The 16,250-nt window shown below is 42.6% G+C and overlaps 1 protein-coding gene across 7 annotated transcripts in view; it reads right to left on the bottom strand.

Annotated features, from left to right (window-relative positions):
- dock8 (dedicator of cytokinesis 8) overlaps positions 1-16,250 on the bottom strand; it is a 464,486-nt gene that overhangs the window by 106,236 nt on the left and 342,000 nt on the right. For all 7 annotated transcript variants that reach the window (XM_070881523.1, XM_070881482.1, XM_070881473.1 and 4 more), the window contains 3 exons: positions 14,442-14,676; positions 8,846-9,010; positions 2,264-2,439 (listed from right to left, as the gene is read on the bottom strand). In XM_070881523.1, coding sequence (XP_070737624.1) covers positions 2,264-2,439; positions 8,846-9,010; positions 14,442-14,676 — 576 coding nt within the window. The remainder of the gene's footprint in view (positions 1-2,263; positions 2,440-8,845; positions 9,011-14,441; positions 14,677-16,250) is intronic.

Raw genomic sequence — 16,250 nt, forward strand, 5'->3', positions numbered from 1 at the left:
AAGGATCAATCACACTAATAGGTGCAGTGGAAGGGAGGTGGAGGTAAAAATATGTAAAAAGCCCAAGAAGGAACGATTCGCTATTGGGTCTAGTAATGGGGAATGATCCGGAGCAGATAAGAGAAGTAAAAGTAGGAAAACATCTCAACAATAGTGACCATAATATAATACGCTTTAAGATGATAATTGAGAAGGACGTAAGTATGAAGAAAACTGAGGTAATAGATAGCAGAAAAGCTGATTTTGAGGGATTAAGAATAGAACTTGGGAAAATAAAATAGGCAACAATACTGGTGGGCAGGGAAGTGGAGCTGAGCCCAAGATCAGATCAGCCACGGTCTTATTAAATGGTGGAGCAGGTTCGAGGGGCCAAATGGCCTACTCCTGTTTCTATTTCTTATGTTCTTATGTTCTTAATAAATGAACAAGGTCTGAGAATGCAGAGTCAGGGGGCAAGTAGCAGAATGGATAGCTAGTTGGCTTTAAGACAGAAAGCAGAGAGTAAGGGTAAAAGGTAACTATTCATAGTGGCAGAAGGTGGGTAGTGGTACTTCACAAGGATCAATGGTGGGACTACTGTTGTTCACAATTTATATTAACAATTTAGACTTTGGAATCAAAAACACAATTTCTAAATTTGTGGATGACACCAGCATAGACTGATGGAATGAAGGTCCTCTCTCTCTCATGGCTATAAAGATCAAATAAAAAAAATAAGTCAATCTAATCTCAATCCAATTTCTAGTGGACAGAAATCTGAAGCACAACATTTTTATTCCAAGATTAAAAACAGAAAATTCTGGAAATACTCAGCAGGTCAGACAGCATCTGTGGAGAGGGAAACCGAGTTAACCTTGCAGGTCGATGACCCTTCATTCTGGTGAAGTATTTCCAGAATTTTCTGTTTTTATTTCAGATTGTATCTTTATTGCAAGGTCTTACAAGGTGAAATGCTGACAGTTCTAGTTTGTAGATGCAAGTTAGAGGCAGTCCCAAAGCAAACATTTTGTGCAGAACTCCCTCATGACATTAGAAAAGAGGACAGTGGATTGTGGGCAGTTTCGGGACGTCACTGGGGCAGAAGTTCAAAATGTCAAATCACGACTAGTTCGGTACGCTGCTGCTCTTCTTGGCTCCACAAAAATGCTTTTAAAAAAAAACTTACCTGTAGTTGGTGGCCACGGGGTCCACAGAAAAATCCTGAGCGGGGTAGGCCCAATATCTGCCCCACTCTTTGGGAACAAATTTTGTTGAGGGGTCCTTCAAGTGGTGTTATGTCTTCTTTAACATATTTAAGGGGCCTAAAGCCTGTTTTAGATGTTTGCCCGGGATGTCTAAAAAATAGTCATCACGAATTTAGCGTGGGTACCAACACCACTGCAGATTGGGCGCAGGCTGTCCCAGTGCTCAATTGGTATACTTTACACACAAAAAACAGGGTACAATGAATACCAATTTCTACTCCAATGTTTCCTTCCAGACTTCCTTACAACAACAATCCATAGTATAAAACAGGGCAACAAGAGGTGACTGAGAAACCTCGACAAGTGTGCTCCCTTTACAAAATTTAGGATACAGGAAAATTCAGTAGAATCTATTTTCTCATTAATGTTGTGTTTCCCAGCTATTATCTAAGACACAATGAGGGATCGTGGCAGAGGTGTGGCGAATGTTTGTGGCGGAGAAGCGGCGAGAGATCGTGGCAGAGGTGCAGTGAATGAGGGTACGGGGCCCAGAAGAGCCGAGGGCCCAGGGGCAGCACGGGCCAGCCCACACTGCGATACGTGCGCGCACTAGGTCCGTGCATCAAAGCAGGTCTCCAGTTGTCCTGGTTAACCCTTGCCACTGGATAAAGGTCTAGCTCTGTCAAGCCCGTGTGGTGGCTGATGTGCAACGATCACCACACGTTAAAAAAATCCACGCACAGGCATCTTCCACACCCTCAATTGCAGTTCAGGATGGGAACATCGGGTCCTTCATTGAAACATCTGTGAACCCATGTGGAAGCAAGACATCCTCGTTCGAAGGACCGCCTATGATGATCTGAGACACTGAAATAAAATTGTAATTTAAATAGTGCAGCAATTGACAGCAGAAGTGAGTGGTCAGATTGAGAAAGAGCTGCATAGCGAGATGATTCAGTCGTCTGGATTAAACAGTAATGGGATTCGTTTGTTTCCATTCCCTTATATCTTTTTTAAAAAAACGGATTTTTCAATAAAAAGTTAGTTAAAGTGCAGTTTTCCTAATTTCAGCACCATACCTTTGAAGACATAATATTTTTAACTTCTTCATCTGCTAAAGTCTGGGTGCCTGCAATATCAGGATTGCTGCTGCTCATGATGCGGGACTGCATTAGTCTCGATCCCACATGGGCAGCGCTGGAACGCCCCACAGTATAATAACGACTCTCTGGCAAAATGGGTGCCGCTGCTGGAACTAAAGAAAACAGTCAGTGTAAATGTCAAGTACAGTTCAATCATACTGGGTGAATAACAAAGAACAAAACTAGGCTTAGGTTCCAGACACACACACATAAAATCTTGTCTGAACCTGTGGGGATTGAAATATTTAATAAAAACACCTTTGTTAAATATAATGGTCAGAATTTTTATAGAGTATTGTTCTGGTGCCAAATCAGGCAAACATTATATTTCGCTTAGTGCCAGTTGGCACTTTCACATACATACACTGCCGGTCAGAAGCAGAGCTTTTGCACATTACTTTGTTAACTCTGTTTGAGCTACAATCAATTAAAACAAAGGCACTGGGAAAAGGACAGAATGCCAGGCTCCAAATATCTGCTAACATGTATCATTTTTTAAGAAGTGAAACAAAGATTAAAAGAGAAAATCTACTCATAGAATCATAGAAATATACAGCACAGAAAAAGGTCACTTGGCTCATCATTTCTGTACTGGCCGCTAAAGAGCTACCCAGCCTAATCTCACTTTCCAGCTCTTGGTCCGTAGCCTTGTAAGTTATGGCACTTCAAGTGCACATCCAAATACTTTTTAAATGTGATGAGGATTTCTGCCTCCACCACCCTTTCAGGCAGTGAGTTCCAGACCCCCACCACCCTCTGGATGAAAAAAGTTCTCAACTCCCCTCTAATCCTTCTACCAATTACTTTAAATCCACGCCCCCTGGTTATTGACCTCTGTGCTAAGCGAAATAGGTCCTTCTTATCCATTCTATCTAGGCCCCTCATAATTTTATACACCTCAATTAAGTCTCCCCTTAGCCTCCTCTGTTCCAACAAAAACAACTCCAGCCTATCCAATCTTTCCTCATAGCTAAAATTCTCTAATCCTGGCCATAACCTAGTAAATCTTCTCTGTACCCTCTCCAGTGCAATCACATCTTTCCTGTAATGTGGTGACCAGAACTGTACGCAGTACTCTAGCTGTGGCCTAACTAGTGTTTTATACTGTTCAAGCATTACCTCCCTGCTCTTATATTCCCAAATGCATTACTTCACATTTCCCCGGATTGAATTCCATTGACCACTTTTCTGCCCACCTGACCAGTCCATCGATACAGCTTTCTTCCTCACTATCAACCACACGGCCAATATTTGTATCATCTGCAAACCCCTTAAGCATGGGCCCTACATTGAAGTCTAAATCATTGATATGTACCACAAAAAGCAAGGGACCTAGTACTGAGCCCTGCGGACCCCCACTGGAAACAGCCTTCCAGTCACAAAACACCCATCAACCATTACCCTTTGTTTCTTGCCACTGAGGCAGTGTTGGATGCAACTTGCCACTTTCCCTTGGATCCCATGGGCTTTTACTTTTCTAATGAGTCTGCCATGTGGGACCTTGCGAAAATCCATTTCCACTATATCAAACGCGCTACCCTCTTCGCTGTTCCTCAAAAAATTCAATCAAGTTCATCAGATATGACCTTCTCGTTACAAATTCATGCTGACTGTCCTAGATTAATCCATGCCTTTCTAAATGAGGATTAATACTGTCCCTCAGAAATGTTTTCAATAATTTGCCCACCACCGAGGTTATGCTGACTGGCCTATAATTACTTGGTCTATCTCTTTCTCCCTTTTTAGACAACATTAGCCGTCCTCCAGTACCATACCTGTAACCAGAAAGGATTGGACACTTTCACGTTTTCATTGATGTTACTTGCCAATATTTTCTCATGCCCTCTCTTTGCTTTCCTAATTTCCTTTTTAGTTTCACCCCTGCAGTTTCTAATCTCCTCTTGGCTTTCTGCAGTATTTAGCTTTCGGTTAAAAATTTAAAATCTATACTTGTCATCCTTTTCTTGCACTAACAGTACAAAATGAAACAAATTGATAATGTCTCTATACAAATCTTATACTGTTTCAAAGAGATCAAAGATTTTTAAAAAAGCATTTGAAACTATTTGGTAGACTCCAGACTATTAATCTTCTTCTCACCAAACTGCCCTGTCAAATTTTCAGCCTATGTGACGACACAGCTACAAGTCAGTGCGAGTTGATGAACGTGAGCACCCCCTGGTGGTGGAACTCCTCTATTCCGCTTGTGCAGTTTTGAACCGACACTTCCTGTAATTTTACCACTACTATTTTCAATAGAATAAAACTGTCACTTGCTTTCGTGAAATGCAGTTGTCACACCAAAACTTCACTGTATCGGAGGACTGCTAATTGAGTGATAATTTATTGCAGCACTGTTAAATGTAATGTTCACAAATAACGTTAACCGTGACCTGACTTTCAATGAGGCAGAAAAATTCAGTCATGTAATTAATAAAGGGCATTATACTATAATGTGAGCCCAATAATTACTTTCTGGTTATTTTTGTGGCATTTGTGCAAGGTTACACATGCGCTATTTAAATGTCATTGAACTGCAGCCGTTTGCTAACAACATATTTTGCTCTAATTTCTCTTCCCCCACTACCTCAAAGATACTGGCCGAGAAATTCAATAGCGTCCATTTTTGGGCGCCTTACCCTAAGAGTGCAGGTTGGAGGAGTGTTGAATTTTGATCCTCGGACCTCGTTATTATAGATGGAGCCCGGCACAGGTTGAAGCTCCAATTTCCAGGTCAGTGATTGCATTGCATAGTGTGAGTCTGGAGGAGGAACGGGTGGGCCTCGGAATCCGTAAGCAGAGGGCTGTCAGGGGCCAGTTAAGAAGATCGGGGTGTGGGGGGGGTCGGCATTGCTGTCGGGTGGGTGATCAGAGAGCTGTTGGGGGTCGATAAGAAGATCGGGGGGCCTGCAATGATATCGGGGAGGGCTAGGAGGTCGTGGGGGTATCGGGACGGAGCCTGGAGGTCAGAGCCGGGAGTGAGGTTAGAGATCTCGAGACCGGGTGTGGCAGTGATGATGGTAAGTAATTACCTTTTTTTAATTCCGTGCTGTTTAGCGTTGGTTTTCCAGGAGGCAAGAGTGTGGGTGCTGGTTGCCTCAAACCGCAAACCAAAGAGACAGCATAAGCAGGCATTAGGTCCGTTATTTGAATATGTTAATGGCCTAACACTGCTTTAGATGTGGGTAAACGACGCCTTTTGTTTGGCCCTCACAAAAATGGCATCTGTCATGGCCCACACAGAATTGTGCGCGCGCGGCACAGATGCCATTTTGGACTCAAAATAGCACCCAAAGCGCTGGAAAGAATGGGTGCTATGAAGATGAATTTCTAGGCCACTGACTCGTGCCAGGGTACAGCTCCATGGGTGCCAGCTGCCCTTTGTTATCTTGTCCAAATGGCCAATCTTCATGATTGCGCCTAAACACTATGGGGCTGGATCCGGATAAGGCCCGTTTCTGCCGTTTTGCGGCGGCCATGCGGCTGAATCGATGCAGTCGATTGGCCACCACGACCCAAATTTACCTCGGGGATTTTTCAGCCTGTCACCAGGCCAGCACAGTCTGCCACCTGGAGCTGTGGCTCTGCCGACTTTGCGCCTGTTTTGTACGTTAATCGAATTTCTCAGCTTCAATGTTTGTACCCTTGCACAGGAATGTTCAGGTCAATCTTAGAATCCATATTTACACTCTGGTTCAGATCAGTTAATGTTTCTGATGTGATTTGTTGACGGAAAGTTAGCTGACATAGGTGAGGTGTTAAAAAGTGCTGAAGAAATGAAAAGTAATTCTCTGATGTGGTATCGGTCGATAGATATGATGCAAATACTACCTATGAGCCACTGAGGGTCTCCTGCTTCTGCTGTTTATATGCAAGGTTGGCTACCAGGCAATTTTTTCTGAACTGTCAACCACCTTTATGTAAATTAATTTAACTGTAAGGAATAAACTGTAACTAATAGTACAAGTATGGATTGAGCGTTTAAGCTTCTAATGATATAAGAAGAATTGGTTCAATTTGACAAAAGAATGCATTAAAAAGAATTTCATTGTCACGTTCTAATTGGATCAATATTGTATGTTCAAACTCAATTGAAGAGGATCGGGACGACGTTGGAAACCTTCACAGAATGATCTAATATGCAGCAGCAACAGCAACAGCATTTATTTATGTCGCATTTTTAATGTAGAAAAAGCCACATAGCCCTTTACAGGAACATGATGAAGAACCAGATGTTGAGCCAAGGAAGAAATTGGCTGTGACTAAATGGTTGATCAATGAGGTGGGTTTTAAGGAGCACCTTTCGGGCTCAAAATTGGCCAGGAGTTGCTCCGTTTTTTTTTTGGAGTAACTTGGTTTTTCTGGCGTAAGTTAAAAACCCCCACTTTCTCCAATAAACTTGCTCCAGAGTAACTGAGTTAGTTACGATTTTTTTAGTTTAGTTTTTTTTTCTCAAAAGGGAGCATTCCCAGTCACCTATGCCAGTTTTGGCCATTTAGGCAACTTTGACCAGCTAATAGTTACTCCAAATCTACCTAGGCCAGTGTATGTGGCCACTTCAGAAAACCCCTTGCGGAGAGTTAAGAAATCGGCGCAGGTTAGTACATTCTAAAGCACCACGACTTACAAAGCACTAAACAAAGCACAAAAAGTAATGAGCATTCTATAACAAATAAAAAATAGAAGGAAGCGGAGACGACCTGCACCTAAAGCATCAAGACTTACAAAAGTTTTAAGGAAAGTTTAAAGGAAATAAAGGAACTCGGCAAACATAAACTCCGCCTGTTTACCAAAAACATCGCCTCTTGCTTTAAGAGGTCCCGCCCGACCAAACCTGAAATGAAAAAATTGGACCCAAAAGCATCCTTATTCACCAAACACCGATGATTAAACTTTCTACTCAACCCCAGCAAGGCTGAATAAAAACCTATTTAACACTGCTCTTCCTGACATTGACCCTGGTCATCTTAATCACAGTAGTTTAAACCACGAACACAAGCAGCTACTGACACAGCGGGTCGGTGCGGGAGACCACTCGGCCAGGGATAGGGGCCGGATTACCCAGAGAACAATCGGCTAGGGATAGGGGCGGCAACTGCGAGCATCAGGTCCCTCTCACACAGGCTGCATGACGCGCTGGGGGCGAGGAGCTACTGCGCATGCATGCACACTCGAACGCGCATGTGCAGACGTTCCGGCACTGTTTTCAGCGCTGGCTCTGCCCCCGAATCTACTGGCCACGCTGCGCCACCACCGAGGAGAGGCCGGATAGCAGCCAAAGTTGGGAGGAAGATTTTCGGCGTGCTTGGAGTCGTGGAAAAGCGGCGCATCTTGGGTGAGAGTGCCAAAAATCGGCAGGGGCCAATTTTGAGCCCTAAGGGAGGAAAGGGAAATAGAGAGGTGGAGGGAATTTCAGAGAATGGGACCTATGTAGCTGCAGGCACGACTGCCAATGGGGGATGAAAGGGAATGAGGATGCACAAAAGGCTCGAGTCAGAGGAAAGGTGTGTAGGGTTGGTGGAGGTTACAGAGATGCGTGTGCTGGGGGTGGGGGGGGGGGGGCGGTGCGTGGGGGTAAGGGCTGAGATGGTCAAAGCCATGGAGTGATTTAAATGTAAGAATGAGAATTTTAAATCTGAAGTGTTGGGGAAACCAGCAACCAATGCAGATCAGTGAGGACAGGGGTGATGGGCAAGCAGAACTTGACGTGGGATAGGATACAGACAGCAGATTTTTAAATGAGTTGACATTTACAGTGGATGTGGGACGGGAGCCCAGCCAGGAAATGAGTGGAATAATTCAGTCTAGAAGTAAGACAAACATGGATTAGGGTTTCAGTGGCAGATGGACTGAAGTAGGGCCGATGCAGGCAGTGTTATGGAGGTGGAAGCAGATAGTATTTGTAATGAAGAGGATATGGGGTTGGAAACTCTGCTTGGAGTTGAACAGGATGACAAGGTTGCAAACAGTTTGTTTCAGTCTCACACAGTGATGATAAAGGCAGAGAGAGTGTTTGTGCTGGAAGCTGATCTTCCCAACTTCCAGCTGGAGGAAATTACGCCTCATTCGATTTTGGATATCAGACAAGCAGTCATCATTAATGCTCCTCCTGACCCCACCAAAATCATTTAAAAACTTTTTTCATAACTTTTTTTTGAGTGACCTGATGGTTTAGCCAGTCTATGCCAAATACCAATGGGAGGAGCAAGCTCCGTCCATTGGTACTTCAAAATTGCTTTAATGTCCTATTTGATGCCATAGGATCCTGATTTGCATGGGCTAATGTAGCCCCCACATAGTTCTGGCAGGAGCCTGGGCCACCCATTTGAAGGTCCCGACCTAAATGGCGGTAACCTAGATGTTAGCGGTGGTAACTTCCTCACTCCATTTTCATCCCATTTTCTTTCCCTTCCCAACAGACAGGGGCATGAAAATCAGTCCCAGGTGTATTGTATGAGAGTATTGCAATGAATGTCTACTCTAATAGCTTTTAATATTGGGATAATAACCAACTCTTACCTCCTTTTACAAACTCTTTCTGAGTATCTGGCAGGCGAAACACGTAGTAGACATAAGACATCAGTAAGCAATTGCGTCCATGCTGATCCTTGCTGAGGTCAGGACTATTATGAAGGCTGTTGACTATCGACACGACTGACTCAAAGGTGAATTGGGCGAGATTGGCTGTAAATGAACAATGCAGAGTGTTTGATTCAATAGGATTGTAGCAATTATAAATGTAATAATTTTCCATTCCCCATAGAGTAAGACACAAAAGACAGATTTGGAGTATTGAGAACTGTTGATACATTGGCAAAATCCAGGGAGGCACTGTTTGAAATTCCATAAGGAGGAACTAAAGGAAATCCTTATTAGTCAGCAAATTGTGTTAGGGAAATTGATGGGATTGAAGGCCAGTAAATCCCCAGAGCCTGATAGTCTGCAACTCAGAGTACTTAAGGAAGTGGCCCTAGAAATAGTGGATGCATTGGTGGTCATTTTCCAACATTCTATAGACTCTGGATCAGTTCCTATGGATTGGAGGGTAGCTAATGTAACCCCACTTTTTAAAAAAAGGAGGGACAGAGAAAACAGGGAATTATAGACCAGTTAGCCTGACATCGATGGTGGGGAAAATGTTGGAATCAATTATTAAAGATGAAATAGCAGCGCATTTGGAAAGCAGTGACAGGATCGGTCCAAGTCAGCATGGATTTGTGAAAGGGAAAATCGGGCTTGACAAATTTTCTAGAATTTTTTGAGGATGTAACTAGTAGAGTGGACGAGGGGGAGCCAGTGGGTGTGGTGTATTGAGACTTTCAAAAGGCTTTTGACAAGGTCCCAAACAAGAGATTAATGTGCAAAATTAAAGCACATGGTATTGGGCGTAATGTACTGACATGGATAGAGAACTGGTTGGCAGACAGGAAGCAAAGAGTAGGAATAAACGAGTCCTTTTCAGAATGGCAGGCAGTAACCAGTGGGGTACTGCAAGGTTCAGTGTTGGGACCCCAGCTATTTACAATATACATTAATGATTTAGACGAAGGAATTGAATGTAATATCTCCAAGTTTGCAGATGACACTAAGCTGGGTGGCAGTGTGAGCTGTGAGGAGGATGCTAAGAGGCTTCAGGGTGACTTGGACAGGTTAGGTGAGTGGCAGATGCTGTGTTATGTAGATAAAGGTGACGTTATCCACTTTGGTGGTGAAAACAGGAAGGCAGATTATTATCTGAACGGTGACAGATTAGTAAAGGGGAGGTGCAATGAGACCTGTGTGTCATGGTAAATCAGTTATTGAAAGTTGGCATACAGGTACAGAAGGCGGTGAAGAAGGCAAATGGCATGTTGGCCTTCATAGCGAGAGGATTTGAGTATAGGAGCAGGGAAGTCTTACTAGAGTTGTACAGGGCCTTGATGAGGCCACACCTTGAATATTGTGTACAGTTGTGGTCTCCTAATCTGAGGAAGGACATTCTTGCTATTGAGGGAGTGCAGCGAAGGTTCACCAGACTGATTCCCAGGATGACAGGACTGACATATGAAGAAAGACTGGATTGACTAGGCTTATATTCAATGGAATTTAGAAGAATGAGAGGGGATCTCATAGAAATATATAAAATTCTGACGGGATTGGATAGGTTAGATGCAGGAAGAATGTTGGGGAACATTGATGTTCCAGAACCAGGGGTCACAGTTTAAGGATAAGGGGTAAGCCATTTAGCACCAAGATGAGGAGAAACTTCAAATCCAATAGTTGCTGTCCGAGATGCGCCGCTCCGCCGTTAGCTTTGCAAAAATGGTGAAATGCGTTGAATGGTGTGAAGTTGCTGTATCTGTGCGATAGATAAAAACTAAACTCACCACAAAAGGTAAATCTTGGCCATTCCAGTCCCAGTGCCCTTTTAACGACATGATAACTGTTAATTACTGCCAAACAACCTCTCTGGCTCTGAACATTAACTATTACAAATGTAGAGTCTCATTCCTTCAGGTTTTAATTATTGTTAGATGTTTTAAAATTATGAAATTTAAAGTTAAAATTTTGTTTTCTACTTTTCCTTTCTGTTTCCTTTTTCTCTCTCTTATTCCAATCTTTCTTCCCCTCTCTTTTTATTTCTCTTTCTGTATCTGATTTGACATTGAATTCACCCACTCTAATTGACACTTCTTTCTCAGTGCCTGCGCTGTTAATTTCCCAATCTTCAATCTAATTGGTTAAGATGCACAGTAGCTTGCTCTGTTCGCTCGGGTCCCAGATGCCCGATTTCCCTTGCTGCAACGTTATCAGCTCGCACTTTCAGCAACTTGCTAATCAAAAAATTGAAAAACCTAAACGTGCAAGGGCAAGTCTAACTAACAGCAAATGTGGTCACATCAAGTTATGGCCCAATATTATAGCCGTTTGGTTTCTAATACAACAATTTTTCTCTTGCATTACAATCATAGATGATTTAAATCAGGATTAAAAAAAAAATATTAATTTTAAATGAGTAATTAATAATTATTTAAATAGTTTAAAATGTTGTGGAAAGGTAATACCTGTCGCACAACATTTTACTGCTAATTTCCAAGAAGCTTAGAAATATAGAAACATAGAAAATAGGTGCAGGAGTAGGCCATTTGGCCCTTCGAGCCTGCACCACCATTCAATATGATCATGGCTGATCATTCAGCTCAGTACCCCATTCCTGCTTTCTCTCCATACCGCTTGATCCCTTTAGCCATAAGGGCCACATCTAACTCTCTTTTGAATATATCTGACGAACTGGCCTCAACAACTTTCTGTGATAGAGAATTCCACAGGTTCACAGGTTGATTGAGAAAGAAGTGTCAATTAGAGTGGGTGAATTCAATGTCAAATCAGATACAGAAAGAGAAATAAAAAGAGAGGGGAAGAAAGATTGGAATAAGAGAGAGAAAAAGGAAACAGAACGGAAAAGTTGTAAACAAAATTTTAATTTCAAATTTCATAATTTTAAAACATCTAACAATAATTAAAACCTGAAGGAATGAGACTCTACATTTGTAATAGTTAATGTTCAGAGCCAGAGAGGTTGTTTGGCAGTAATTAACAGTTATCATGTCGTTAAAAGGGCACTGGGACTGGAATGGCCAAGATTTACCTTTTGTGGTGAGTTTAGTTTTGATCTATCGCACAGATACAGCAACTTCACACCATTCAACGCATTTCTCCATTTTCGCAAAGCTAATGGCGGAGCGGAGCATCTCGGAGAGCAACTATTGGATTTTTGAGTTTAACTGTGCATCTGCCCCTCACCTGAAGTTGCCGTACATAAATAATGGCGTGTGATTAACCTCGCCATTACTTTGACGTGTAAATCTGGGTCAGTGCATTTCAGGATAAGGTCATGATAAGAAATATTACCAACAATGTTTGGAATTGGAATTTAGAACCAAGATCCTGACTTTACTGGGTAAATCTGTGAGTAGCTGAAGTATTGAATCACTGAGATGCAGAAGGCCCCAGGTTCTGCCTGCAATTTGTGCTAGAATAGCTGGAGGGACATGAAAATTAGCCTCAGTGCCCATGCATTATGAGAAAATAGAGGTGACATTATAACTCATGACAATACAAAGATGGGAGGAAAAGCAATATGTGAGGAGAGCACAAAAAATCTGCAAAAGGACATAGACAGGCTAAGTGAGTGGACAAAAATTTGGCAGATAGATTATAATGTTGGAAAGTGCGAGGTCATGCACTTTGGCAGAAGAAATCAAAAAGCAAGTTGTTATTTAAATGGAGAAAGATTGCAAAGTGCTGCAGTACAGCGGGACCTGGGGGTACTTGTGCATGAAACATAAAAGGTTAGTATGCAGGTACAGCAAGTGATCAGGAAGGCCAATGGAATCTTGGCCTTTATTGCAAAGGGGATGGAGTATAAAAGCAGGGAAGTTTTGCTACAGCTATACAGGGTATTGGTGAGGCCACACCTGGAATACTGCGTGCACTTTTGGTTTCCATATTTACGAAAGGAGAAACTTGCTTTGGAGGCAGTTCAGAGAAGGTTCACTAAGAGATGAAAGGTTGACTTATGAGAAAAGGTTGAGTAGGTTGGGCCTCTACTCATTGGAATTCAGAAGAATGAGAGGTGATCTTATTGAAATGTATAAGATTATGAGAGGGCTTGACAAGGTGGATGCAGAGAGGATGTTTCCACTGATCGGGGAGACTAGAACTAGAGAGCATGATCTTAGAATAAGGGGCCACCCATTTAAAACTGAGATGAGGAGAAATTTCTTCTCTCAGTGGGTTGTAAATCTGTGGAATTCGCTGCCTCAGAAAGCTCTGGAAGCTGGGACATTGAATAAATTTAAGACAGAAATAGACAGTTTCTTAAATGATAAGGGGATAAGGGGTTATGGGGAGTGGGCGAGGAGGTGGAGCTGAGTCCATGATCAGATCAGCCAGGATCTTATTGAATGGTGGAGCAGGCTCACGGGGCCAAATGGCCTCCTCCTGCTCCTATTGTGAATGAGGATCTGAAACACCAATGAATGTTTTTTTTCTATAATTTTATTTCTAAAGATGATTAAAAAAAATTTTTTTTTTCCTTTTATGGCAATTTTCTAATTGACAGCATAAGTCACTTCCTTCAGGAGAGGAAGCATAAGTGGAGAAAACTGGAAAAAACAGAACAGTTATGAAGAGTTTCAAAAGAATAATGAGGAAAAATTTAAAACGATATATTCTGATTTGATTTAATCGATCCCCAAAGATACATCATGGTAAAGTGTTAGTGCAGACATTTCCTTCAATTAATAACTAAATAAAATGGATATTGATTCTTGAGTAAGGTTAAGGGAATACCACCTTGTGCATAAAGTAAAAATCATTATTTTAAATGGAACATCTATCATCTTCATCGCCATAATTTGTTCATTTTGGGATTAGTTAGCCAGTCATGTTATTGGGTTAATGTCACTGAACTCAGTCCAACAAGATTCTAACCCATTCTTCACATATAAAATTCTTCTTTATAAAGCCATCCTCTCGTCTCCGTACTAAATGTAGGAGGTTAGCTCATTTGTCTGCTAACCATTGGCAAACAACAACTTGTATTTATATAGCGCCTTTAACGTAGCAAAATGTTCCAAGATGCTGCACAGGAGTGTTAACAAAATTTGACACCAAGCCACATAAGGTGATATTACGATAAATGACCAAAAGCTTGGTCAAAGAGATAGGTTTTAAGGAGCACTTTAAAGGAGAGAGAGCTAGAGAGGTTTGGGGAGGGAATTCTAGAGTTTAGCTCGGCTGCCAATGGTGGAGCAAAAATAGAGTAAGCGAAAGAGACCAGAATTTGAGGAGCGCCGAGATCTCGGAGGGTTGTGGGGCTGAAGGAGGTTACAGAGATAGGGTGATGCGAGGCCATGGTGAGATTTGAAAACAAGGATGAGAATTTTAAAATTGAGACGTTGCTGGTAAAAAAACAATAAGAATGTTTGCCTTCAGGGTGTTAACTATTTTTCTGTTTTACATCTCAGGGCTACTATCACAAGAGGTGAGTGTCAATCAATCAGATGAGAAATGATGATAATATCAGTGGTGTCTCCTTTTAAACTGAATGAAACAGGAAGGTTTGAGTTACCTGTCTGCCCTGCGACGACAATAGGTTGAATCGTCAGTTGGAACAGCTTATCCAGTACTTGGTGCAGAAACAGTACCAATGGTTCAAGCCGAGCTGAAGGCAGTGAGATTATACTCAACTTCAGCTCATGCTCCAAGTCATGTTCCATGATCTTCTGGTCTAGAATCCGAATTGGAAATGTCACACGGCCTTCCAGAGTGTGGCACAAAGCGAAGAACTTGTCCAGGTGGTTATCCTGTGCCAAAGGAACAGAAGTTCAACTGCTGCGATTAATCCTATTGATCACCTCACATTACTGCAAATTTTTATAAAATGGTGGGTTAGACCATCATATCCGAGAAGTTGAATCCCAACCCGCCTCCCGCATGCCTGTTCCCGTTTTTATGCTGGCAGATATCATGACATCCGAGTGCCCGCTGCGGAGGCAGAACACTTCATTAACCTATTTAAATCGGGTTCCCACAGTGCAATTGGGAGTCCAATTTAAAATTCACTGCTGCTGCGCGGATTTCCCAGGGGTCAGGAAACTCGGCATTGAAAGAGAGGCAGGAGCTACCGGCTCCACAAGCTAAGTGCCTTTACCAACACTCCTTGTGGGCCAGGACCCCCCCTCCCCCCCTCAGCCCCTCAAGGAAGCCTTCAACCTCCCTTTGCCAATCACAGCCTCTGTCTTCCCCATCCCAATCACCGACCTCCTGCCCTCCAACCCCGATGTCCTCTCTCTCCCCCCCACCCCCTCACTGCCCCAAAGTCTTCTCTCCCCTACCACCCCCCCACTGCCGCAATGTCCAACCTTCCCCCTTCCCGATTGTCAAGGACTGTCCCCAAGGGACCCCGGCTATGGCCTCCTGCCGCTGATTTTCCCTCCCACCGCCGTCCAGGCTGTCAATTTGGCTGCTGCCCGGCGGGTTATGGATCCAGAAAACGATAATGAGGTCCTGCTGTTAACTTCAGCAGGACCTCCACGTCCCCGGCCTTGCAGGACTCTTCGGCCATTTTTGGCCTCACCCTTCCTGCATCCCTGTAAATATCGGGGCCATGGCTGATAAACTAAACAGCAATGCCTGGAAATTCTATGGGTATTCTCCAGTGAAGAGCAGCGGAATCCCTGAAGAATTTATGTAGTCAGCTAAAAATGGCCATTTACACCAGGGTTTCTGCCAATCTCGATGAAATTATGGCATAGATATTGATTTGTGACAGAGATTACCGTAAGATTTGAAATTCTGCAAAGCCTGATTGTTAGTGTACTAGTTATTGTGTTCATGTGAAATTCCAATGGGTGCCACTTTAACAAAGTTGTTGATTTGATTATGTTCAATGGGTTAATGATTTTGTTAAAATAGCACAGCAGAAAGTTAAGTGAGCCTATTAGCCAGTGCATTAACAAATGTGCTCAATGGAATTTCACCCCTCCAGTTTTATCGATATGTAAATCTACGATGTCTTCATCCGTGTGTGTTTATTGTAGAGTCATTTGCCACGTTTGTGTAAATTTTTCATTAATTCAGTTCAGGGACTCGTGAAAAACAAAATATTTTAATGACACAATGATATAATTACATCATTTATCATCATCCTACATTCTTCTCAGACACTTTCTGTTACACCCTCACCCCTTCAATAGCTTAGATGGGACAGAAAAAGCACCTGCATCAAAGCAAATGTAATTCATCATTTAAAGTAACAGGCACATTCTAACAACAAATGAACAAATGTAAATAAGATAAACTTCTGATGTTTTAAAACAGCACTGCACAGGCACAAAAGCAAGATGACTAAATGACAGGTCAAGACAAGGGTAGTGAT

This window comes from Pristiophorus japonicus, chromosome 1 (assembly GCF_044704955.1).
Source record: "Pristiophorus japonicus isolate sPriJap1 chromosome 1, sPriJap1.hap1, whole genome shotgun sequence".
Classification (NCBI taxonomy): domain Eukaryota; kingdom Metazoa; phylum Chordata; class Chondrichthyes; family Pristiophoridae; genus Pristiophorus; species Pristiophorus japonicus.